Source organism: Lutra lutra, chromosome 5 (genome assembly GCF_902655055.1).
Source record: "Lutra lutra chromosome 5, mLutLut1.2, whole genome shotgun sequence".
NCBI classification, from domain to species: domain Eukaryota; kingdom Metazoa; phylum Chordata; class Mammalia; order Carnivora; family Mustelidae; genus Lutra; species Lutra lutra.
In genome coordinates this window covers 60,464,980-60,492,657 of record NC_062282.1, presented here as the reverse complement: position 1 = coordinate 60,492,657, position 27,678 = coordinate 60,464,980, and the positions used below count along the sequence as shown (strand labels likewise).

General features: G+C 44.1%; 2 protein-coding genes across 2 annotated transcripts in view; one reads left to right on the top strand and one right to left on the bottom strand.

The window, feature by feature from the left end:
* DOCK2 (dedicator of cytokinesis 2) overlaps positions 1-27,678 on the bottom strand; it is a 411,678-nt gene that overhangs the window by 88,801 nt on the left and 295,199 nt on the right. The window contains exons 28-29 of the mRNA XM_047729407.1: positions 5,010-5,108; positions 2,412-2,506 (exon numbers count right to left, since the gene is read on the bottom strand). Coding sequence (XP_047585363.1) covers positions 2,412-2,506; positions 5,010-5,108 — 194 coding nt within the window. The remainder of the gene's footprint in view (positions 1-2,411; positions 2,507-5,009; positions 5,109-27,678) is intronic.
* The window catches only part of INSYN2B (inhibitory synaptic factor family member 2B), a 115,671-nt gene continuing 94,329 nt past the window's right edge, over positions 6,337-27,678 (top strand). The window contains exon 1 of the mRNA XM_047729409.1: positions 6,337-6,525. The gene's annotated coding sequence lies outside the window, so the exon portion shown is untranslated. The remainder of the gene's footprint in view (positions 6,526-27,678) is intronic.

Below are 27,678 nucleotides of genomic sequence, written 5' to 3'. Positions count from 1 at the left end.
CCCAGAGATAAATTGGACATAGTGCTTGCCTTTAAGAAGCCCATTCTGTAGTGGCAGAAATAGTCATGTGAAGAAATAATTATAGCACAGTGGAATAAGTGCCATAATATTGGCATGCATGGAAATACAGAGAAGAAAGCACATTCTCCTACCCTGAGAGAGTTCTAGAAGCATTGACAAAGTAGAGATTACAGGTTGAAGAATTTGAAGGATTGTGAGTTTGGTCTAGAAGGGAGGAGAGCAACAGTTTATGCAAAGTCATAGAAGAATGAAACGGTAACAGTGAACAGTTGAATGTATCTAAAGCACAGGGTGAGTTGAAGATGACTCACATGGGTGCTTCATGTATTTTGGCAAAACCTGAAGACATTATTGGCCAGCTGGCAAACAGTAGAAGGATTCACATACAGTTTAGGAGCCGGTTACTACTGTAACACAAGATGACTGAACATTGATATAAGGTATTATCAGCTACATAATTTGTTGAGCTCAGTGCACAATGAAAATATGAATGTCTCATTCAAAAATTACTAAGAATTTCAAGATGGCAAAAAGAGGATGTTAAAGCAAACATGGAGCCCTTTAGAGTGCAGGGTCCTAGTACAGGGTGCAGGTCTGGAAACTAGCCCTGACACGGGCATAGGAAGGGACCTGCCTCTGATCTGTCATGTGGCTTGGGCTTAATTCCCACCAACACTTTAATCATTTAATCATTGCAAAAGTTGGACTCTCATCTGTGTGATGTGATGGGATCTGTATGATGCCCAAATTGAGAATTCTGACATTTTGCTTCTGGGCTGATTGTTCTCCTCTCATCAGAAGTTCTGTTGCACAGCCAGAAATTTCCTTCTGCCTTGACAAAATCCTTCTCCCTTTCTCCAGCCCCTAAAGGTGGCCCCAAGAGCACTGAGTCTATGGAATCACATGGCTAGGCACTTAGGCATCCAGTTAGTGGAAGAACAGCTTTTCAGAGGACAGAAGGGTAAGAGATGGAGGCCACCTGGGACTGGAGTCAGTTCATAGGTATACATGATGAGACAGAAATTCTCAGACTGTATCCAATGACAAAATCGTTAATACATAAATGTTGATAGTCTTTGCTCTTTGCCTGCCACTAAGAAGACCTCTGCTTCTGCCTCTTCAACTTCTCTTCTTCTTCCAACTTCTAGGGATATTTACATTTGTCAGCCGTTCTAGGTTTTTGGGATATAGAACAAGAGCAATAGGTAGAGAGAGACAAAACTTCTTGCTAGTGTAAAGTGAAGAGCCTTTCATGGGGAGGATTAAAAATATATGAAGCCAAAGGGAAGTGAGAGAGGGAAGAAAAGGAGGGAGGGGCCAAGAAGACCCAGTTTTAAAGGAGTTTGTCAATAGGAATTGAGTAAGGCAGATGTGCTAACCACTACACCATGGGACCGTCAATAGGAATTGAGAATAAGATTGTAAGAGAAATGTGGATAAAGCATGGGACAGTGAGCGATACTGAGAGCCAGAGAAATGAAGAAAGGGAATATCATTAAATACTTCTGAGTGTTATAATTTGAATTTCATTTTGATAGGATGATATGATTTGAGAGAAAGCATTAAAGACTGAAACTGCTTGTAATTACTTTTACCTAATGTTATGCTTGGTTATGTGGGATCTGAATTATACTTGGGTTACATTGGTATCCTGTGAGATATTAATATATATTATATATACACGCAGAAACATACATATGTACATACCAAATTATTCCACTAGCAAATACATTTGTGAAATTCTATATCCCACATCCTCCATTGACAGAATCCCATCAGCATGTTAAAGGCTCTAAGAAGTCCTGCAGAACAGAAATCTATTCAAACCTGCTTAATTCCATGCTTCCTAAACCTGTTTTACTATATGCCACAAAAATATATTATGTCATTTTGAATAAATGTTAAAATACTGTAATTTTAATAAGGCTGACCTACAATCTCAAGAGTTTAGGGAAAACTTCACAAAGGTTTTTTTTTTTTTTTTAAGATTTATTTATTTATTTTAGGGGGCAAATGGAGAGAGAGAATCCCAAGCAGACTCCCTACTGAGCAGGGAGCCTGATGTGGGGCTCGATCTTACTACCCTGAGATCATGATTTGCATCGAAACCAAGAGTCAGAAGCAACCCACTGAGCCACCTAGGCACCCCACAAAGTATGTTATTCTAACTGGTATTTGAAGAATGGAGAAGGTGGGAGGTAGCCAGGTCAGTATATACAAAGTCATGAGGACTGAAATATTAAAAAAAAAAAAAAAAAAAAAAAGAAGATTCAGGATTAGTGTGGAGTTCCCTAGGGTTTAAAAGTAGAAAGACCCCACCTTGTCTCCATGAGTGCTCTTTAAAGTGATTGCTGGGGTGACGCAGCTGTTAGGAACAAGTGGCCACTCACCTGTTCTGAACCATACTCATGGCCATCCAGTCTCCAGGATACACATTTTTCCCAATGAGGTCCTTGAACATGATGAATGTCTCCATCAAGAAGTCCTGAAATTGTAAAGCAAAACACACCTATCATCTCATTTCGTAGAACCTGACTGGAAGGACCCAGATCTTGCTGGCTGTTTAAATTTTTTCTTTATTATTTTTAGAGGAGCAGAAAGGGAAAAGGCATTCGTTAAGTAAATCCAACGGAACCAATAGCCGTGGATTTTTAAATGGAAGCTTTACGTTGGTTACCAGGAGATTGTTTCACAAATACAAATGGAATGTGACTATGGGATCTGAAAGCACTCTCAAAACAAAGCACTAGTAATTCTGTCTCTGAGAGGAAAGAAGTAAATGTATTTATTGATGTCATAATTTTATAATCATCTTCTCAAATAGGTATTTAAGAAGGAAGCACACTACACTTTGTGAAGGCATCTCAGGTCATGTAGCAAACAGTTATTACCATGAACACCTAGTTAGCAGGACTGTAAACACAGCTAGTTCATATATAACAGACATATCCATGGGCGATTAGAGGAAACACAACAGGGACTCTCTTCCTCTCATTCAAGAGGTTGAGAGTGGACCTCAACACACCCCAGACTGCAGCAGGCCAAGCTTGTGCTCCATCTTTGGAGAACACAAATTCAAGACAAATCCAGACAGCCAAGACCAGGAGACCTGGCATGCGGACCTTCCTGAGCTGGAAGAAGCCAAGTCATGCTGTATCTACTCTTGGGAAATGTTGAAATCCATAGGAAACCCATTCAGAGCTCTTTTCTTAAGCTAGTGGTTTTCAAATTATTATAACAGTATAATTCTTTGCCCAAGGAAAATACTACCCAGAACCAAATATATAAAATAGATAAAAGTAGAATAACTATGGTTGGGTGTGTGTGTGTGTGTGTGTTTATGGTAAAACATAGTGAGGATGAGGATGGGAGGAATATAATTTGAAAATCACTACTTTAAGCTAAATTACAAAATTCTGGAAATGAGACTGGTTCCTTTTCAGCAGTCTTTGCCTCTCAGGAAAATTACCTCAATGCTTTAAGTCCCAGTTTCCACATCAGCAGAATGGGGATAACATTTAATTCAAAGAGTTTCTATGAAGATTACGAGCACTGGCTAAAAGGTGCTCAGCACAGAGCCTGGCCCACTATAAGTGCTCATTTAGTCCCAGGTCAGACAATGGTGAGTATTGTTATTCATCCTTGATATGCGGTAACGCAGATACCATCACGGGCTCCTTCCCTTCCTGTGGTAACAGAGAAGGCCTCCAGTTTATAGATGGAACACCTAGCTTCTGAATGAGAAGCATAACATGCTCTAAGGGTTAAGAGAGAAATTCAAACCCCACTCGGCCACATACTTGCTATGTGACCTTGAGCAAGCAGATGGTAGACCTGTAAAATGTGTCTACTTATCCCTAGGTCATACTGTTGTGACAATTATGAAACAAAGTATATATGTTTAATAAGTAAGAATTTCTTTTTCCACATTTCTTCTCACCTTTCCTTCCACTGAGGATCAAAAATTAGGAATCTGATTTTTCTATTTCCATGCTCCATGACATAGAGAACTTGGGGAAAAATCCTGGGTTATTTGGCTTTCCTTTTGTTTTATATTTTGTGTATGCAGAAAAAGGTTACATTTCTTGCCAATGCTGATCCACTGAAGAGACCATCTTTCTGCTGAATGGCTGAAAGAGAAGGATGTTGGCTTCCTAAAAATTCCCTTTTATGGGCCACTCTCTGAGATTGGTCCAATTTTAGTTCCCTGAGCCACTCCACGGAGAGTTGAAAGTGAGCCCCAGCAGCAGAATTCCTGAATCTAGCAGTAGTAAGAAGACATGACAGAGGTGACTGTGTTGAGGGCAAAGGAACTCCTATACCCCCAATCAGCATGGGCTGGGCTTTATGATTATAAGTCATCTGCTACAGAGCTATGAACCTACAGGCCACAGACCATGTGTGGACTGTTCTGTACAAATGATTCCTCAGAGGCTAGAAGAGCAAGGGGGCTCAGAGGCCAACTTCCTCCATGTATTTGTGATCATAATGTAGAAATAGCTACCTAATACTGGCCACTTAATATGTGAGAGCTACTGTGCTCTCATTAACCCCTTCCCCATACCCTGACATAAATAATTTATCCCCACTCTACAGATGGGGCAACTGAGGCTTACGAGAGATAACTTGCCCATGATCACATAGCTTTCCAGTGACAAATCCTGGATGCAAATCCTAGACTGTGTGATTTTTATCACTCATGCTCTTAAGCCCCAAAATGTCCATGATTCATCAACAAACATTTGTTGAAGCATATTTAGACTAGACATTTAAGTTTCATCTCTGACAGGGACTGAAGACATGTTTCAGAAGTGGTATATACAAGCCTAACTGGAAAATAGAACTAGGGAATCACATGAACATGTTTGTAAACATAGGAACACACATACATAAGGTCCACTGGGACACCTTCTTTTCCTACAGTCTTAAGAGCCAAGAGTGTAATGCCTCCCCTACACTGCCCCCACCCCAACATCATGCTGACTCACCACAAGTTCAGAGCTGGTCTGGAAGGTCTCAATGTAGAAGGAATAATGCTGGTCACCCATCTGGTTTAAGATTGCTGTCATACATGCCACGAAGTGACTCTGTAGGAAATTAAAAAAAAAAAAAAATGCCATGAAATAGAGGAGAGAGCACCATGACATTGATCTTCCCCATTTTCTTGACTTCAGACTGGAAAATACCCCAGCCATCTCAGGCAAGTATCAAAAGCCTCTCAAGGATGGAGAATCTCCCCTTACTGGATCAGCAAATGAAACTTCCCTATGAGGAAATGGTACCTTTGGCTCATTTATGGGTTCAATCTTCAAAAAGCATTCCCTGAACACCTATTATGTTGCTAGGACTGTAGTGGGAGCTCCAGGTATAGAAAATAGAGCCAGATCACTTCTCCAGCTGCTTGTACTTTGGGAAAAGGCCAGGGCCCCGGTGTCAGGAGATCTAGCCTGTATCAAGATCCTGGAGATACTTGATTTTCTGATAAATATGAAGTTCCTTCTGTGTTCTTCCACAAGAAGTCTTTTGGGTAACTGAACGTTCCTCAAGTTCACATTCCCAAAAGTAACTCCCAGAGATCAGGAATCTCTTTTGCTTCTAAAGGTTTTTGTTTTTGTTTTTTCCCAATTAAGATGTTAGGAATAACATGCTTTCCCCAGTCAGCAAGACCAGCTGTATAATTTGTGGGGCTCAGAACAAAATGAAAATGAAGAGTCCTTGTTAAAAATTATTCAGAATTTCAAAACAGCCCCAGGTCCCATTCTGAGCACCAGGTCAGGTCATACACTCAGCAAGCCAGCCCTGCCTGCCCGTGACCACCAGCCCGCTCATGTGCCATAAATGTTGAGAAAGCACATGCAAAGCTGGCAGAAAGCACAAAACTGGGACTTCCAGGAGCAGCAGCGAGGATGCTATGTTGATGGGGACCTGGAGGCTTCCACTGGGGTGAATGGTCATGGTCACCCAGGGAGGTAAAGCCTCTCCTGCTCAGACCCCCAGGGGGTGGTGGTGAGTTTATGAAATGATCAGTTCTTTTCAAACCAGACAGAACACCACCATTGCTGTTAACCAGGTCCCACTTAAACCAAGAAAGAAGCTTTCTCATCGTGTTTCCCTCTGGCCAGGCTGGATGGCAGAAAAGAGAAATCTTGGAGTTTGAGAGGAGAGTGTGCATGCGTGTGTGTGTGTGTGTGTGTGTGCGCACGCACTCACACACACGTGTGTTTCCTCTACTCCCTCCATCTCTTCTCTCCTTTCCTCAAAGAATTCAGCCTGTGACCACTAGAGGTCTTTTCTTTTCACATGGTAGCTGCTGAGCAGTTTGTTCGGCTTTTTATTTATTCCTACGTGAGCAGCCCCACTACACTTCTTGCATATAAACAGTGAAAATTACAACATGAAGGACCCATTATTCCTTCTTTTGGAGTAATTCTGCTGCTGGCCAAAGCCTGGTTCTTTTTACAAGGAAAGAGAGGACATCTCTGCAGGTAATTCTACTGTTTCAAGGTAAGAGATTTGGGTAGGTTTTATTTTTTGTGATCCGTGATCCTCTAAGAGAAAATGCTATCGCTTCTTGAACAATAGTTTACTTTTAACTCTTTGGCTTAAATGAGTCCTGGGATTATGAGCTTGTGTGTGTGTGTGTGTGTGTGTGTGTGTGTGTGTGTGTGTATGTGGGTGTGTTGGAAAATCTTCCGTTGTCAGAACTGCAGGCTGCCCCAAATGCATAGATACGGAGTGCTTGTTATTTCCAATGGCTTGATTTGAATTTGAAGTGGGGGGGGGGAAGCAAAAAACAAACCTCAGAGCTCAAGTTGCTTGGAATTACCTTGAAAAGACTGCATTGTCTTAAGCCTTGTTTAGAGAAACTTCCATGCTTCATTTAAAAAATAATAATAATAAAAGGGGAAAGGGTCCTGGTCCCCATCTAGAGACAGTGACCATTTTATGAAAGAAACCACTATTTTTTATAAGGACCTGCTCAGTGTGTCAGAGTCCACCAGTCAATAAAAATTACTTTTACCAGCTTGTTCATTTCTTCCTTCTAACTACCACATAGAAAAATACAGCTCAGTACCTTACAGCAGGATTTGTAGAGCAATGTGACTGAAGTTTGGCCAAGTTACCTGCATTTGGCTGTTAATGAAAAAGGACAGTGTTTTACATCTGTCTGCAAGCACCCCTTCTTTTCCTGCCCTGGTGTCTAGCCCACCTTAGCACCAAATCGGTCAGAAATCACACCAATGTGACCGATTGATTAGTGAAATGGCATGAGATGACAGCCGCAGTTTCGTATTCAGAAAAGGCTCCTTTCTGTCATGTATATTAAATAACAAAGCAAAAACAACAACAACAACAACAAAAAAAAACCCTCTTTGTCACATAACGATAGAATGATGGAATAACATTATGTCTTTCTGACGTTTATCCTTTTTTTAGTAATATCCTCAACATGGCAATCCAGCTCTTTGCTTCCTGCCCCCTTCCCTTTCTATGAGTTTGAGACCTTACTTCCATATCCACCATATTTTAAATGTTTAGAAAGATAGAGAGGAGGGAGGGAGTGTGATGCACTATCCACTCAGACACTCCTCTCACTGACATTGCTCAAACTTTATAGCGTAGGAGCCAGATCTCCCAGTCCTGTCGGCAGCATGGAAAAGCCTGAGTGCTGCATGGGGGCAGCAGGGTGGAGGGATGCCCTGCAGTCCGGGCTGTTGAAAATCCCCCTCTTGCCATCCCCAGCAGAAACCGTGTAGGTGACATATATTTACTACCAAAGCAGGAGGCAGCCACTCGTCCATAGCCAAGCAGCATACCAGGTGCCTAGATGGGAAATTGCTTCTTAAAAACAGAATAAATACCAGGGGGATCTGCATCTTAAATCCCAGAGAGAAACTGTATCCGAGACGCTGGTTACAAACCAGGCAGAGTCACCTCAGCTCCGTTCGTTTGGGGCCGTTGAAAATGTAGCTAATGAATCACAGCATGAAGAGACACGGCTTGAAACTAGGTCAAACGTGTAAAAATAAGTGCAATCATCGCAGACACTTGGCTGATGAGGGGCTACTTAATGCCTTGAGTGGCAGGGCTTATTTGCCACATAGAACACTCTTCAGCGATCCGCGACAATCAATCCTCTTAATTAATTCAGCCCATCAGTATGGAGAGAGGTCTCGCACACCTGGGAGAGCACTGAAGCTCCAAAGGAAAACAGCCAGGGTCTCTTCACTTTGTGATGGCAAGAGAGAAAAGAGAAACCCAGTGTCAAGTGATTAATATTAATTAGCGGGGATACTAGGTGATTAGGATCAGAAGAGAAGCCCTCCCCAAATCATTTGGCTCCTTTGCATTAAAAAAGCCACCATCATCATACTCTCAGATTGATAAGGCCAAGAGTTGGGTGCACGTCACTCAACTTAAACATATCTATTTAACCATCCCTAAGGCAAACACACTTACACACACACACACACACACACACACACACACACACACACACACACACAGAGTCAAGCCCCCTGCAATGCTGAGAGGACCAGGAAGAGGCTCTCGGTTTGCCCTGCCTTGAAAACCAAGCAACCAAGGGGCAGAGGGGTCTGGTTGGTGCGGATGCGTCCCCCACTCACCTGAGATTGTGGGAGGGATGAGCTCACAGGAGGGAAGCAGCTAACTTTGGGAGCTTGCTACCTAAATGCCAACATTACTACGCGGTACCAGCTGGTGACACGTTGCTATAGTAACTTCAAATAATGTGCAGGGCCAAAGTAAAATAAAATATAGAAAGCGCCAAGGAGAGGAGATGAAGGAAAGTTTTCATACCAAGGGAGGCAGTTAGGGAGATGAAAAGTTCTCTCTCTCAGACCATTTATCTCCTTGGGAGACTAAGAGTGGCCAAATGCCATCCTCAGGTGGCTTCTCCATTCACCCCCACGTCTGCCATGTGGTTATGTAACAGATTTAATTCTTGGGTGGAACTGGCACTGTCTGGGTGGTGGATCAGGACCGGAAGTGGGAGGCTGTGGTGTTAGGAACAACAGGGACTCTGAAACCCCTTCATCATAGAGCTTTGTTGGGCACGTAGTGATCTTTGGGGAAACCAGTGTATTGTTCTGTCTTAGCAACTATCGCGTTCTGGGCACTGTGCTAGGTGCCAGAGTGCAGCAGGGAGTGGGATGGATAAGGCTGGGCTCCTAAGAGTTTACACCTGTTCCGCCAGGATGTAGAGTGTCAGAGTGGGGGCCTCGGAGCCAGCCAGCCTGACTTCAAACCTTATCTCTACCTCTTCCATGTTGTGTGACCTTGGGCAGGGTCTTGTGCCTCAGTGTCCTCATATGAAGAATGGGATAGAAATATTCCTTACTTCATACAGTGTGGGTGAGGATTAAATAAAAAAGCACTTAGAACATGGAAAGCCCTCGATAATGATCACCTATTATTTTTACTGTCGTGGTTGCTGACTGTGATCCAGAGAAACTATGCAGATTAGCTCATTGAGATTCCTGACCTGGGTGAGAGAAATGATGACGTCACCTACCCATGACTGGCTATGGACACATCAAGTGCTCCCAATCACAGCTCAGTGATCCTTGACTCTGAACGTGCCTTGATTAACAACATGCCCAAAGTCCACCTGTTAAGTAAATAAATGTGAGCCTCTTGGACTGGGGCATGTTGGAAGGTTTCTTTTATTTGGGGACAGTTGCCAGTGGGTGGGAAGAGTGACAACAGTGCCCAAATTGTTCAAAAGCATGAAATACAATGGTCTTCATCAAAAACTTATTCTCCCAGCTGTTTGGCCTTAGGATGTGTCTGTCTCTGTGTGCAGTGGCGTTCTTTGGTTCCCTGGGGATCCTGCTGTGTGATAGAGTAAACCAAGTCACCCTCTTTCAGGGGAAGCTTCCTGATGGGCACAGATCCCAGGGTTTCATGTGGCCTGCTCCATGTCAAAGGCACAACATCACAGGAAAACAGAAAAGTGTTACTTGGTTGCTGTATATTCTGGATATGCTCTGACACATTCCATCTGTACAACATGACAACTGTTGTAGAGTTAGCTGCGTGCACTCCTGCCTGGTGCTGTGGGCATTAATGATGGCTCAACTACCCGGCATCGCTAGGGCCAGAACTACAGGTATCTCCTTGGACAGCTAGCCTCACTGACAAGGAGCAGGAAAAGAAGGATAAACGAGGCTATTCTGAATCAAGGCTGGAAGAGGAGACTGAATTGGTAACATACTCTTCCTTTGAAACTAACACATTCTGATCCTTGTTGGAGCCTATGCATGTGGCTCTGTGGTGTGAGGTCACTTTAAATCTTCAAAAGGATACAGTTGATCCCAAGGAGAGATGGAAGGCAAGGAAATTCCATTCATTCATTCCTTGTGCTCAAGACTCTACATTCATCATGTCCCTGACCCATCTCAACAACTTCATGGAGTCAACTTTATGCCTATTTTACAGATGAGGAAATTGAGACGTATGGATGTCAGGCGCTTGCCTAGACAGACATTTAGTATATGATGGAACAGGAATTAAAATCTGGATCTTTCTAACTCCAAAACCTGCGTTCTTTTCATAAATGCAGTGTGTCTCCCATGTCAGACCCGTTAGCTCCACCTGGGAAGAGATTTTTATCGACTTATTCATTGCTCTATCACCAGAATCTAGAATTGAATTTGCACTTAGTGTGGACTCAATAAATATGTGTTAGGTGAGAGACTGAATTTATTATAGTATTCCCCCATCTCTAAATGAATATTATAGGGACCACTCCACACACAAACTCTGAAAAGTTAGGGTCATGGATAGACCATCTTTGCCTTAGGAGGGCTTGAAAGTGAAAGAATTTTTGTTCTACTTCTGAGTATACTCCATCTTAAATTATATTGGATCAAGCCAGAGTGAGATCATTCTTTCACACATTCCTTAATTCAATAAATATTTCCTGAGCACCTATTATATCCCAGGCTTATTTCTAGTTGTGGGGGATACAACCAGGAATGAAAGTAACAAAAATTGTTCTTAATGAGCTCTCACCCCCATTGGTTAGAGGGCCAGGGATGGAGAAACACATTAGAAGCGAGTGAGTACACAAGTAAGATTATTTTAGGCAGTGATAGCTGCTACTAATGACATAGCACCAAGGAATGAGATAGGGATAGAATGGGAAGAAAACCATTTTCAATAGGGGAGATAAAGGCAGCCTCTTAGAGAGTTGGCATTTGAGTAGAAATATGAATGACGAGAGTCAGTCATGCAAAAACCTGGCAGAACAGCATTCCAGGCAATTGAACAGCAGATTCAAAGGCCCTGGGGTAGGATGTGCTTCAATGCTGGAGGATCCAAAAGAAGGCCAGCATAGCTAGAAGGTATAAAACGAGGGAAGATGCTGTAGAAGATGAGAGCAGAGAGACAGTCAAGAACCAAATCCTGGGAGCTCTTGGAGATCAGGGGCAAGAGTTTGTCTTTTCCTTCAAGTGCAAAAGGAGGCCATTGATTTGGGTTTTAAAAATCTCTCTTGCTGCTGAGTGTTGCAAGAACTCCCCTTTAAAGAGGCAGTTTCCACATCTTACCACACACCCCCATCTCCAAAACACTGTACTAGACTGTTCCCAGGATCAACATTGACTCTTCCTGATTCATGGTAGTGTCACCACCCTTCAGCAAATGCTTCTCAGTAAATGACCACTTTAGAGCAGACTCTAGCCCTCCCTGGGCAGGCAAGAGAGTGGACTCTGGTTTTATGTGGATCCTATCTGTCTTTAAGCTTAGTGGGCTTATCTCCCTGTTGTTCAGAGTTGAATAGAAGGGAGCCTGCTCCAGTGGCACCCAGGCTCTCCCATTTGCATCTTTGGGACCTGAGAAACCTGCTTGCCCGGAAGGGACTGTCATTCAGGACACCCCAGTTTTTAACTGAATGGAAGATGATTTTTCTAAACACTTCTAATAGCATTTGTGAAGGTGTGGGTGAGGAAGTTCGTAAATGTCATTGCGAGAAGAATAGTTTCAGAAACAAGGATTTATTCTCAGCACATATACCGGTGATGACCCTCCAGTCTTTGCACCAAATGCCTCAGGAAAGGCTGTGCAAAAAACTCTGTTTGGAGTCCTGGATAATACGGTTCTGTCCTCAGTTCACTTCTCCCTGTGAAATAGCAAAGCCAGGAGCATCACTGGGTTGTGGGCTCTGGATGAATATTCCAAGCAGCCCCTCATCTTCCCTTGCAAACATTTGCATCAAGGTTAAGTAGGACACCAAGATCAACCTTCAACAGAAAAACGTATCACAAAAGAATATTATGTCTCAGGCAGAAGGCACTGTGGGCTACAAGACAATAAGAACTATCATTTAAAAGGCCAAGTGTGTATCAGGCAGCATGCTAAGCCCTTTACTTATCCATCGGTAAGGACTTTTTATAAGGTTGTGGCAAGGGAAGAAAAGAACTAGAAGAAGGAGAAGGTAATATTAGTTGGACATTTGTGAGTCAGACACTGTGCAAAAATGTGCCCCGATGGTCACGATGCCACATGTTTTGAGCACTCACTCTGGGCCAAGCACTAATATGCTTTATTTCATTTTATCCTCCCAACATTCAGGCAATCTTGATAAAACCATGTGGACTTTACAGATGGAAACCAAGAAGTAGAGAGGTGACATGACTTGCCTAGCTAGATCAGCTTGACCCCAGAATGCTTTTGTTTTCTTTAGAAAAAAGAAAACGACATTATTGTTTTATGAACATGTTATAATCTTAGTAATAGGAAAATTAAGCAAAACCTCAAAGTACAGTGAAGAAAGAAAAAGTGCATAACATTTTACCTTACTTACTGTCTTCCCTGCCTAACTAGCCTTGAATGTGGAGAACATTCAACATGCCACTCAATTCAGTAAACGTCTCGAATATTAAGAAACATTCTAGAAATGTCTTGTGCTTATACTGAGACAGAAGGATGGATGAAAGGATGAATGGATGGGTGGGTGGAGCTAGCTTGGCAGGTTATACAGGGAGATAGGCCAGTTGATACGGGTAGACACAGAGTTACATAGACAGGATCCGCTGCCTTAATGACTGTACTCTATGGTTTATGAGTCTCCCATGATTTTAGCCTCAACTGAGGATAACTGCTCCATTTTCTGCATTGCTTAGGGTGTTGAAGGCCAAGATGGGTTCAGAGTGGATCATCAATGCCACACGCTAGGAAATTTATCTGGTTTCCCATAGCAGCAGCTTTCCTGGAAGGCACTGGACAGGGCATCCTAAGTACTAGGAGCAAATGCCAGTTCTCTTCAAATGCCCTGGAACTTTGGACAAGTTGCATGATCTCTATGGCCCTGCTTCTCTTGTCTCTGAAACAGAGTACTACCTATATCACTCTTGTCTCTGAAACATAGTACTATGTATATCCCTGTTGTGAGGACGAAGTGGAAGGCGTGTGCAGAGCTCCCGGGTAGGGCCTGGCTCACCAGCAACACTCAGCAAGCCTTCTTGCAATGCTCAGCCTCAGCCCTCTTTCCAGTTTACCAGAACAGTTCGTTGATCAACTGGGGAAGAGTAGAGTTAGCTTTCGGTTGACTTGTGGAGGATGATTTAAACCTTCCTGTGGACCTGGAGAGCTGCATTGCAGGTGATGATTTATACCTCTCTCCCTGCCCTTTGTTTCCCTTTACAGAGCCTCCACATTTGAAGGAGAGGAGGGGCAGGCAGACAAATGTGTTCACAGACAACCCGGCAGCCCAGAAAGAGGGTTTTCAGGAGAGTGGATTATTTTGTGGGTAAAAGGGCTGCTTTAGTTTACCTGTTGTGTTTTCTTCATGAGGAGTGAAGAAGGTCTGTCTCTCACATTGTTTTTCCAACTTCAAGCCCAACTTTCCCAGCAGGACTCTCCTAGCACCTCCCCAGTCTCCTCCAAACGGATCTAGCTGTCCCTGCTATAAGTGACCTGCTGGTCCAGCCTGCTCCGCTCCTTGGATCCTAGTAGGATAATAATGGACTGGGTGTGTGTAGAGGTGCCTCTTTGCAACACCTCCTTGATCGCTCAGCTCCATGGTGCTCAAATGAAGCAAAGGCATACTAATGTGTAATTCCTAATCCACATCAGGGAAGGATTTTCTCCTTTCCCAGACAATTCTTCACTCCTCACTCCTAATCAATCAATTAGTTAGCAAATATTCACTCAGCACCTATTCTCTGGAAGGAGCTATATTGGCCGACTACACACCAAAGGTCTCAGGGTATAAGGAAGAACATTCATCTCTCTCTCTCTCTCTCTCTCTATCCATCCATCCCTATAGTAATTCTCAACTAGGACAGTCTGTCATATTTAGGGGAGAGGGGAAGGTTGCCTAAAGGCCAGGGATGCTACTAAACACCCTATAATAATACACAGGCCAGCCCCAATAAGAAACACTGATCCGACTCAAAATGTCACTAGTGCCAAAACTGAGAAACTCTGATCTGTAGAGAGATATACATTGTGATGCCGGATGACAGGCACAAAATGAGTGCTATAAGCAAAGTTTTCTCTAGGCTTGTAAGAAGTGGAAATGACCTTTGTGGGTAGGGATGATCCGGGAAAATTTCACAGAGCATGAGGGGGTTTGAGGAACTAAGTGATTGAAAGAGACTAAGATAAAAATGGGAAAGGACATCTTAGATCTATAATAGAAAATACATTTCATTTTATAATTTGATGAATTTGATTGATTGGTAGTAACTGCTTCAAGAGCTGTGTGGGAAATGATTCCTCGGCCAAGTCCTAGCTCAGCAGGAAAGAGTGTGTTGATTGATTAGTGATGTCTGTGCTAGGTAAGGGAGGGGGAGGGAGAGTGGCGAGGCTGAGAAATTGCTGTCCCACTTTTGTATGTGGAACAGGATGAGGAAAGATGCAGAGGTGGAACTGTGCAGAGTGTTTTGGTACAGCCAGAGTTCATAGAGGGAGATCACGAGAGAGATTTGGAGGGACAGACTGGAAGGGCCTTGAATGCCAGGCTGAGGGCTTTGACCCTCAATCTGCAGGTAACGGGAAGCCACGCAGGCACCTGCCTACTGGGTTGCCTTCCAGCCAGCTCCACTGACAAGGTCTTAAGAATGAGAGAAAGGTACCCAAAGTCCTTGCTCCTCATTTCTATAAAGAGAGTACTATTTCATCTATTAAAGTAAAAACTGGCAGAATCATCATGCTCTGGCTTTTATGAAGCTGATTCCAATGATGAAAAAAATCCTATGAAACTGAACTCAGAGATAACTGTTTGAAAAACTGACTCCAAGGGTTCCCATTAATGAGCTCCTGTAAAACCCTTTTAGATAGAGCATTCTTTCTGATGTCCTTCATGGGGAAAAAAAAAAAAAAAGCCTCAAGGAAAAGGGGGCAGAATGGAGTGGATGGAGTGGGAGACCATTCCTGGGCCTCAGGTTCCAGCTGACCTCTGGATGAGGACACGGCTCTGCCTGCTGATCTGGTGTTTCCTGTCAGCCCCCAGCTCTCCCGACAGGCTGGCTCCTTAGGCTGTTTCCTTTCTATCCTGGCAATGATACCTTATTGATTTATTGGTTTGCAATTTTCCAAATGACATCATACTCCATTTTTTTTCATTCTTTCCCTTTGCTCACCCCCCTCCTTTTAAATTCCCATTTGTCCCACTTCTACTTCCCTGTCCTTTGGAATGGTAACAACACCTTCCAATTACTCCTCTGCAGTACGCATTAGCTGCCTGCTGACTCCCTCTCCCCGTCATCATTAATAAAGGTGACACTGCAGCTTGGCATGAGTGCAGGTCCTCCCCCACCTGCCCTCCCCACCCCTCTCTTGGAGCAGAAGTCTCCCTAGCCACAGAGCCCCTGCCTTTGAGGCTTTCTTCCTGTACCCAGCTCCCACCCTAGTGTTCTAATCCACGCTCAATTAAAGAAGATCCAGTGACACAATAAAAATGCCATCCAGAGAGTTGGCCTGGGGGTGCCCAGATATCATCAGATCAACATACTACAACCCCATATCTACTAATTCTATCTGGAAAAATTAAAAAAAAGATGTCACAGTTGTCTGGGCTGATTTGTTCTTTAAAACCCCTGCTGACTCCTTCACCCTGGCAGGCCTGGAGAATTCCTAGCAAAAGTCTAATCAGAGTTAAAGCTTAGAATTAGAGAGATGATGGGGTGGGTGATCCTTGGGAGCCCTTGGAGAAGCCATGGACCAGAGAGGTTTGGTGGTTTCCCAATGGTCACACAGCTGCCGAGAGGACCAGGGCTGGTGCTAGAACCCAGCTGTTCTGACTGCAGTGTTCAATCAAATATACCATTCTTCCCTGCCTCCAAATGCTGGCCCTGACCTCCAAGTTTCCTATAAACAAAGTGACGATCCTTTTCCTATCTCCACCAAGGGGTTGTCCTGATACCTAGAATAAATGGACCTTAATTAATGCCTAAGGCTGTTGCTTGAGATGCACATGCTCTCTCTTCCTCACCACTGTAGGTTTCCGGATTTGGGGAAGAACAAGCCATTGAACACAAATTTAATCTTTCAAAAAAATGGAATGGGTGTCTCTATCACCACCATTCATCCTTGCTTTGATCGATTACGTGCTGTGCCCAGCATCCAAATCAGCATCAAACTGAAAAACCAAACGATTGATCACTGAAGTCACTCTGCGAAATGAAAATTGTCTGAATGTGCCTCAGGGCAGGAGCAGGGTGGGATGTGGGAGGTTTTGCTTATGACGCTTTGCTCTGAGATCTCAAACTGACAGTCCGCAGCACTCACACAGTGCACAGGAATGGTTTGTTGGGCCGGCATGGTGTTTTTAAAACATGTGACTTCTGTGCCAATAAGACTCAAACAAAAAATAAAATAAATAACAATAAAAAGGAAAACATTTGACTCTTGGGTCAACATTTAAAAAACGAATTGTTGGAAGACCCAGATATACCATTCTGTATCCCCACATGGCAGCACTGGGGGCCACCTCCTGACGTGAACAGGGCCCGTGAGGGGTGGGCATGCACTTGCCTGGTATCCCAGGCCCGACCTCATTCTAGGGTGACCTACACTTCCTGGTTTGTTGGGGACTTGTCTGGTTTTAGCACTTAAGTCCCATGTCCCAGGAAACTGCTCTTACCAGGACAGTTGGTCAGTCTACCTTGTTTTTGTGTTTTGTTTTATTTTGTTTTACGTCCTTGCCTGGTCCCTGTGGGCATGTACACATATGACCTCTTCCCCACCAATTCCTTTGAGCCCAAATGCCTCCCCAGAATGACATGCAAGGCTGCTCAGAAACTGAATCCTGCTTCTCCTCACCTCCCCAACCTACATGCCAAATTTATCTCCTCTCCCTTGGTGTCTGCACAAGTTAAGGATGCCTTCTTTTACATACCATGAAGTCCAATTCATTTTTCAAGACCCATGCACGGTCCATTCCCTCCTTCAGGAAGCCTTCTCTGGTTCCATCTGATGCTCTTCTGCCCCATTCCATGGCAATATTTAGCATCCCAAAGTCTAAGAACATCTTGGCGGGAGGTCCTATCACTGACATCCAACTCTCCTTCTGCTTGTAACATGGAATCATAATCATATGTCCATGTGTCTGTGTTGTCCACTAGTCCCAAAGGTACTCAAGGACAGAGACATCCTATATCCTGTATTCTCAATGCTTGACTCATGGAAAGTGCTTAGTAAAAGGTTTTTCAAATGAGGGAGAGAATGAATGAGACAACCCCCATCAAAGAGCTCGGGGGGACTACCTTACTTACTATGATTTTAAAGAAAAAAATGTCTTCTTGGGGCACCTGGATGGCACAGTTATTTGAGCATCTGACTCTTAATTTCAGCTCAGGTCATGATCTCAGGGTTGTAAGATCCAGTCCTATGCTGGGCTCCGTGCTCAGCATGGAGTCTAATTAAGACTCTCTCTTTCTTTCCCTCTCTCCCTCCCCCCATGCTCTCTCTCATAAATAAATAAATAAATATTTATAAAGAAAAGAAAAGAAGAGAAAAGAAAAAAGGTCTTCTTAACTATCCCAGTGCCCACAGGGCCTCTGTTTCTTAGCTGATTGGCCTGAGTCATATTCTAAGCTAGAACAACCCATCTGTGACTGGGGTCAAGCTGTCATTCTTTTGGACATTTATCTTAAGATCATAAGATATAAAGTGTTGACAGCTTTAGGGTCTTTCCTGATCAATAAAGAATTCCAGGAGTCCGGCTTCCTATTGGACACTTCCCCTGGGATAGCCCATAGGCAGCTCATCATAGAGATGCCAGCAACATCCCTCCCTCTAGAGCCTCTCTCCTTCTTCCCTGTGTGCTGCTTCTCAGGACCACTCAGCTGAAGACAGTAGTCCAGCCATAGACCTTGATTCCGATCTCTCTCTCTCTCCTTTTCCTCTCTCTCCTCTATCCTCCCCACTCCTGCTCCATTCCATAAATCACCAAGCCTCAGGGATTTAGTAATTTGTCTTTCGTGTGCTTATTCTCTGTGCCCACTCTCACTGCCCTAATTGAAGCGGCCATCACTGCCACCTGGTGCATTGCACCATCCTCCTAAGTGGACCCTGTCTGCAGCTCTGCCCCCCTAATCTCCATACTGCAGTCAGAATGCAGTCGTACTAAAATGGAAAGGAGACTCTCACTCCTACTTAAAATCTTCAATGGATCCCACTGACTCTGAGGGTAAAAATCCAAACTTCGCAGCACAGGATGAAATTCCCTGCATGAGCTGGTCGGTTCCCAACTTCATTTCTTCTACTCTTCCTACCTCCTCCTTTAAACTACCACCAGGCCACGCAGAATTTGTCCCAATTCCCATCCAACTCACTTACCCTGATCATATTCCTCTCATCTCTGACTGCCTGTCCACACAGTGTTCCTGGCCCCAGCACAAGCATGCACACTCAAACACACCCGTTTAAACTATTTGCTCCAGGATGCCTCGTGTGTGTGTGGGGGGGTGTTATATACATTAGGTATGATTACATTCACAAAGGGATAATGCAGTTCTCACAGAATAAGTGCTCAATAGATAGTTACAGTTAAGAGTGCAGGCATGTCACGTGGCTAATTTTTCAATGGTTATAAGGGAAGGCTACACAGAAACAGCTAAGATTTGGGCTCTTCAACTCTGAGTAATATCAAGCTCCCCTGCCCCTGCCAAAAAAAGATTGACTGTACGTATCTGCTGTCCTCCATATGTTTAACATGCAGTGTCCAATGAAACTGACATTATGTCATGATTAAGATAATCAATGTTAATTGTATTGAATCAAGCCACTAATTTTGTTCCTACCATCATGGGATTATACATCTCATTTTGGAATTTTAAAGCCTTTATAACTTCACAGCATCATCCGTCACATGTTATCATCATCTCAAGAATGGCAGAATGTTATTGTAAAGGAAAACTTCCCTGCCCTTGTGATGTCAGATCATGTTCCCTGGGACATCCCTCCTCACCCCCCCCACCCCAGGTCTCTTTTAAGTCTCCGACATTATGGTTGGTGGCAGAGCATGAAGATGCTTTTCCAGTGAAGAGCCTATGTTTCTGGAATCCTTCTCTGGTACAGGACTCATGTCGGTTTTCACCTTCACAGCTGGCCAGAACAAGGAGGCACACGGAAAGTGGGAGCTGAGAGGTCTGAATTCTATCTAGTCCTAACTTTGCCGTCAAGGACTGGGTAATCCTGGGTGAGTGTTTTAACCTGAAGAGGTTCCAATTTCCACATCTGTAAATAATGAAGAGGCCTATGTTTCCAAACTCTGAAAGGCTGTGATAGGTATCTGAAATTAGAGAGACTGCAGAAGGAGGTTCCTTCCTCTGTTGTTCTTTGGATGAATTTGGGCTGGGAAGTTGTGGTTCCCAAACTCCGCTGCCCATTAGAATTCCCTGGTATCCCATTCTCCAGGCACCAGGATTTGTAATGTTCCCTGGGTGATTTCTCTTGCGCAGCAAACTTTAAGAACCTCTGGCTTTAGGGAGTCAATATAGCTTAACAGAGGAAAATGAGGCAGGTCACCCAGCTTCCAGACTGGTCAGGTATCATGAATAAACTGCTCCGTCCTTACAGACTCACTTTTCTCACTTCTAAACTCGCATGGTTTTTGCAATCGGTAAGTGTGGTCAGGCACAGACACCTAGTGCCTTGTTACCCCAAGCCTGGCGCTTTGGCCAGCAAGAGTGGGGGCACCTGGGAACTTGTTAGGAATGAGGACTCTCAGGCCCCTAGCCAGACTAGACGAATCAGAATTCGATTCCCAGGTACGTAGCTCTCAAACCCTGAAGTTGGAGAAGCATTTTTCTAGGACTCGGTGCTGTTCAATGAAAGATACCTTTTGAAACCTGCTCATCAATCCTTCCCTTCTGTCCACTAACCACTCATCAACGCCTGCACAGCATGTGTGCGGCTGGATGCAGGGTCCCAGCACAGCGACAGGCACAGAGCCGGGCTGCAACAGGTGTGTGGCCATGTGATAGATGGATACAAAAGGGAATCGGGCCTGCGTCCGCTCTCAAGGAGCTTGTGGTCCATGAGGAAAGTTAGGACATGAACTCCAATATCCAGAACGGAGTAATGGTTATGAAGGAATGATGAAGGCTCCCCTTTATTTGTACACTTGCTATGTGGCAGGTACATGTTAAGCAATTTACCTACACTCTCTTTTTGAATTACCACAACACTGAGGATGGATACTATTATCTTCTGCCTTTTACAATGAGGGAGCTTTGGCACAGAGAAGAAAAGTAGCTTGTCCAAAGCTACACTCCACTAGTATGTGGCCCCGACAAGACGTGAAGTCCGGGTAGCCTAGCCTGATCACTCTGCAGTATGCCACGGCTCGCGACAGTTTCTGGCTTAAATTTGACCAAGGCCCTTTCAAGGGCAGCCCCAACCCCAGGTGCTGTGGGAGAGGCAGCAGGAGGCCCCGCAGGCAGACATGATGCCAGGTTTCTATTCACCGCAGAAGAGCTGGCCAGAGGGCTGAGAGCTCCCACAGCCTGCTTGTCTGACACAGCCCACCACATCTAGCTGTCCCTCTCCCTGGCCTCTCTCCTGCCAGTTGGACATTTTACTTGCAAATACGGATGGCAGATGATGCCAGCCTTCTCAATGACAAGTCCAGGCGACAGAAAGAAAACGCGTTGTCTGCTCTTGGAAATAGGAGCAAAGCAACTTTCTGAATATCACATAATGAGCTGCAGGGACGAGGGATTCCAAACCAGGGGTCCCGGGCTCTAGGCTCAGGAGAAGCTGGGAACAAGGACAGGTCCATTGTCACTAGGAATAAAAAGGTATAATGTAATTCCCCTGGGTCTTCTTCACCAAATAAAAGAGAGAGTTCCCCCAAAATGTGCATCTAAATCATGTTTTGGTCAATATAATTTTATCATTCAATATGAGATGGTGACTGGCATAGTAATTAATTGAAATATTTATTTGTGCTTCTACCTTCCCATAACTTCCCTTGCCTTCTTTCTCCCCTCTCCCTGCCATTTCCATAAAGGTATCCAGGAATTTTGTTCCCTCTCCTTGGAGGGGTGTTCTTGGTGTGAATCAGCAGCAACATTTTCACCTGGAACCTTTATGAAATGCACATTCTCGGGCCCCGCCCAGTTCTGCTGAACCAGAACCTTGGGAGCAGGCCCAGTGATCTGTTTCACAAGCTTTCTAAGGGGTTCTAATGGGCCCTAACATTCAGGAATCATTGTGTTGGAGAGCTTTGGGGCAAAGCAGTTCTGGTGAGCAATTGAGGCCAGGAAGGAGTAAAGGGGACACAAGACACAAGGAGGGAGAAGAAGGCAGAAATTGAGGGGAAAAGGGCAAAAAGAGACTCCCAGCACTAGAAGGCGGGTGGTGGGTTGAAGTTGTAGGTAGCAAAGACCAGTGACTCTTGCATGTCCGAGGGAACTGTGCCCCAGCAGTACTTAATCAGCAAAGCCTTCATCGTTAGCGGCATGTGTGATCACATGATGGCTTAATCAGCGGCAAACAGCCAGGGCCCGAGACCAGAGGGGATCTCCAAGGATGCTCCTCGGTGCGTAAGACCCCAGGGACTTCTCTATGGCTCTCTGGGCGGGAAGAAGGGAGCTGAGATCGAGTCTGTGAATGCTAGCTCAGTTGGGCCAGGGCTGCTCCTGGTTAGATTTAGAGAAAGTCAGGGATTTTTCATTTTGTATCTCACAACAGTTCATGGATGTAAATTTATACACACCATCCCTGGACTACTCTCAAGAGGCACTTTTCAAGGAACATTCTTGGCCCTTTCCAAACTTCTTTTGGGCAAAAGCAACAGTGCCTGGTGAACACCAAACGCAGGGGTGGGGTGTTCGTTTCCCAGCACAGATAGACGTTCCAGGGCCATCCAGTGGAAATCCAAGGACAGAGCCGGGGACCATAGAGCCAGCCTGAAGGCCCACTTCTGTTCTCCTCACTTCTAAGGAAGAGAAACATCAGTTTCTCCAGGACAAACCTGCCCAATGTCCCTTGGCTTCTTCACGGTGGGTAGATTTCCTCCAGACCCTCCTTTTAACCATTTTTACCATCATTTTAACATCAATTCTCACTCTCTTGGGCTTATCCCAGCTGGAGCTGACCAGCTAACACCCTTCCACCTCCTCGACCATACCTGGCTCGGGGGATGGTGGCAGAGCATGGCCCAGGCAGCTACAGGGGCTAAAGCTTTCTCTGTTCTGGGCAGTAAGAATTCTGCCTCACCCTGAGTCTGGCCTCCACTCCCTGTCTCCTCACTCTGACTTCTACCTTGATGCCCACCATTCACCATCTCAATAGCCAGTGCTTTTTTCTCCTTTCAACTCACAACCCTACTTCTTTCTCTCTCTCTCTCTAATGATTTTTAAAAATAATTTCTTCCCTTCTATAGCAATATTGTCTAATATGTCATCTTAAGCAATAGGCGTTAAGTGCCCGGAAGTCAAGGATTACGCCCTACATACATTTTGCGTTGTGCCCACTCTGGGGCCTGACACAAGTTAGGTTTTCAATAAAGAGTTACAGAATGACTGTGTAGACACCGCTACGTATTTGATAACTCCAGGTGAACATTTTACAGGTATCCTACACTCAATATGCTCAGTTTAAATTCTTTTTTTTTTTAAAGATTTTATTTATTTATTTGACAGAGAGAGAGAGATCACAAGTAGGCAGAGAGGCTGGCAGAGAGAGAGGAGGAAGCAGGCTCCCTGTTGAGCAGAGAGGCCGATGCGGGACTCGATCCCAGGACGCCGAGATCACGACCCGAGCCAAAGGCAGCGGCTTAATCCACTGAGCCACCCAGGCGCCCCTTGATCTTCACCTCTTCACTTAATTTCAAATCTAATCCTCTTCCTTATAGAGGAAGTGGCACCTCTGTCCACCCAGTTGCCTGTACAGAAAGCTTCAGGCATCTTTGATTTCCCAGCCACATGTAACTGTTGGTCAAGTCCTTTCTAATTCTGTGTACAAAATATGGCTGGACTTTCTCCATTTCTCTCTACCCTAGTTCAATCCACCACCATATATCCCCAGAACTAAAGCAAGAGCCTCCTAACTGGTCTCTGACTCCAGTCTTGCTTCCTCCCCTCCAGGGAGAAACCAGAGTTGATTAAAAAAAAAAAAAATGGAGTCTCATTACTTACATCCACACTTAGCCACAATAAAACCTAAAGCCTTGTCTTTGGTTTCATCTTCCACTACTCTGTCCAGACACACTGTATTTCTTTATGTTGGAAAAGTTAGCTTGTTCTCCTAGGTTCCTCATTTTAGTTTTCCTATAAAAACTTCACTTTTTCCTTCTCAGCACGTGTCAGAATTTTTTTTTTTTAAAGATTTTATTTTTTTTTTTTTATTTATTATCTTGACAGAGAGAGAGAGATCACAAGTAGGCAGAGAGGGAGGCAGAGAGAGAGAGAGGAGGAAGCAGGCTTCATGCTGAGCAGAGAGCCCGATGCGGGGCTCGATCCCAGGACCCTGGGATCATGACCTGAGCCGAAGGCAGAGGCTTAACCCACTGAGCCACCCAGGTGCCCCTCAGAATTCTTAATCACATATTTATTTATGCATTGACAGGTTTAGTGCTTGTTTCCTTCCTAGGTCCTTTCCTTTCCGAGCTCCTCAAGGGCCGGGACAATGTCTGCCTGGTTCACCAATGTCTTCCCAGTACTTAACACAGTGCCTGAATATAAGAGGTACCTAATAAATATTTCTTAAATAAACATATGTTTAAATTCTAAACATTATGCTCAGCATGCTATGTTTATTTTTGCTCTGTTGTTAGAGTTGATTAGCTAGCAAAGGTGAGACAGTCCCCTGATATAAGGCAAGATTAAGAAATTCAATTTAATTGTGTTCAGTGAAGTTCAAGTCATTTCAATTATATTCAGTTCACTTTAATTTAATTCAACAAACCTTCAGAGATACCAGAAATCTGACAGCTTTTTTAGTAGGGTGTGGAGGAATCTGTGATAAAAATTACCTATTTCCTGCCCTTAAGAGGCCCCCCCATTTAATGCTCCTCATCTTATAACTTGTAGGACATATGACCAAACTTATCTATGCTCATGAAACTGCAAATAAACAACTGGTCAACCTAACCTGGCTCTCACTGCCAGCACCTACCAATGTAATGTACTGGGGTATCTGATGACAGTTACAGAAGTTTAAACATTGTATAAGATCAGTGGAAGTGAATAATAAGATGATGACGAAGCATGTTGACTCCAATGACTCACCCTCCTTTACTGGTCACCTCTCCGGTGACAGGAATTCTCCAATCCATATTTGAAAACCTATCCTAGGGTCTCGTGTCCCTTTCTAATAATTCTCCCCTTTATTCTGTTTCATCTTGAATATATGAGAGCTTAGCCTACTCACTTCCTGAAAGACATGAGTTGAATAAGAGATTAAAACACAAGACATATTTTCAATGTCCTGAAGTGAGTTATCTATTACAAGAGGCAGAAGTAGTGACTTTCAGGTACCACCACTGAGGAGATGTAAATACCTGGGGATCAGGTTCTGAGTTCTCCAGTAGCAAAGGCAGAAGAAAAAGGAAATACATTGATTTATACAGTTTTACCTTTCAGACATGGAAAACAAGAACAGCTTTCTGCAGAAACTACATTATTTTCTCCTCTCTAACTGTACACTGGCAGGAATTTATCATGAGTCATTATAAAAGGACTTAGAGAAGCAGGGTAGGCCTTACCTTAATCAGTTTCACAAAGAAAAAATGCAGTTCAAACTGACTGTTCCCGTACCCAGGCAAATTCTCTGGGAGATTCAAAGCATGGGGTCCAACATTCTGCCTTCTGATGATCCTGCTTTATACTGGTTTAATTTAATGTAACCCCATTTACTGTTATCTGGACCTCAAAAGAATCCAAGCAACTCTTTGCCCTTCTTCTGAGGATTAGCTTGGCTCTCTGGGATGCTTCTCTTTCCTCCTTTCCAGGGAAAAATCACCTTTTCCATCCTGTCATTATATTTCACATTTTTCCCTCTGATTGTTCTAACTGGTCTCCACATGACTCTTCCTTGGTCTTCCTAGAACTATGATGAATTTTATGATGTGGAAGGCACAGATAGGATAACATTTGTTAATAAAATACCTGACCAAGAATAAGAAACATAAAGTCAGAGGACCTCAGAACTGGAAGGACTCTTTAAGGCCAATGCCCACACTCATACTTTGATGCCCTCTGCAGCATCCCCAGGAAAAGATCCAATGACCACAGCTTGAATAAGTCAAGACAGAAGGAACTGTCCACCTAATTAGGAATCCCCTTTTCTTATGGATAGAATTGTTAGAAAGTTCTTTCTCATGTGGGGATGTTCTTCTTGTAACAGCAAGACTTTCAAGCAGTTCTGCTTCTGGAGCCTGATCTTCTGATTCCCCTAAAATATGCTGAGAAGTTTATGCTTCTCATACACACCCACTCCTGCTCACTGGAATATTCTGCAAGACTACCTAGATTTTCATCCGTTGCTTCTGCCCTGTCATAAACTTAATACTTTGGAAGTCAGTAATCTGATTGTATTTGATCTCGATTCTGAGAAGCTGTGCCATTCCTTACCAAACCAACCAGGAGCTGGTCATACTGACAAAGCACAATCATTTGAGGGACACAACGCATACTGTATATATTTTTTCCTACTGCCTTAAGTATTTTTGGCAACAAAGAGAAGCATGAAAAGGTGAGAACACTTTACCCTGCGTCAATTATGAAGGTGCCTGGGTGCTTGGTAAATGACAGCCACCTCTGCGTGATCGGCCTCTCTATGGCTGGGCATTGCTGGCACCCCAGCTTTTTTCCTGGCCTTAGTACCTATTTAACAATCTTTAAGAGAACTCTGTGCCTAACACGGAATCTTAAAATGTGAACATTGTTCTTATAAAATGAATATTTAAAACACATGCTGCAAATTCATATCCCTAAAAGGGAAAAAAATTCCCCTTTGTCCTCTCTTTTACTAATAAGAAGGAGTGCGGGCGCTGAAGGGAACAGCCCCACTGTATGTGCATGGAGAGCTATAAATTAAATGTGCACACCAGGATTTCAATGAGAACATTCTAAACCATCAGCACTATTATTGGGATGATGGAGTTTTCAGACGTTCTGTTTGCCCTGCTCTTGTTCGCCCACCTCTGGGGCTTTTCATTGCCCCTAGAAATCCAAACGTCGATGGGGAAGGAAAACGAAGATGGTATTTAATGGTCTCAGAAGCTTGTCGTTAACAGTAGCGCCATCAAGGTCCGAACGTGGCAGGTTCCTTTTCCTGCAAAGCAAGGCTTCGAGAGCATCTGCGTGCTCCTTTAGTAAGGATGCCTTCCCCACCAGCAGGGCAGATAATCAAGTTGACTAAAGACCGTGCTTTGTTCATCTATGTGGATCTGTGGACATTGAATTTCCCACATGCACGTCTATCCATTCTGTTCAGGGTGGATATATCCACCAGATGAATTTTAAATGTGCCTGGGCTGCTCTAATTTTCCAGAGCACAGCACATCAGGGTCTCAGTGGAGGTTGACCAGCAGGGCCTCTCCGGGCACTGTGCTTGCCCAGGGTAGACTTTGCAGTAGAAATCCCCCCTTCTGCTGCTGAGCTCAGTGTGTCTCTGTAAGCAGACTTGTTTAAGGCAATCATAAATGCCCACCAGCAGGGGGTAGTTAAGAGGGTGAGGGGGAACCAGGCACTAACTGGAACCCAACCAATCCTAGAACTAACAGAGCCGTGAACAGATCAGGAAGCTAGGAAGATCAAAGCTCCTCACCCCACCAAACCAGGACAGCCTGAGAGTCTGGAAAAGCCAGAAGGAGTCCTGTGTATTCCTGAGCCTTCCCAGTGCATTGACTCTATTGTTCCAGGAGTGGGAAGGAAATCCCCATGTATTCATTCACTGTTCAGCAGTGGAAAGAATCCCAGTTCCCTCTGTGACCTTGGGGAGGCCCCTGATACTTCTGAGCCTCAGTTTTCTCATCTGCTCAGTGGGGACAGTTATACTTATCCTCACAGGCTTGTGAAAGGACAAATTAAGCATTAGCATTACACTAAAATAATAGTAATAGCTAACATTGCCAAGTCATTATATGCCAGACAATGTGTTAAGCGCTCTCTATCTCTGGTCTCATTTAATTCTCACAATAATCCCATGAGGTAAAAACTCTTATTATTCCCG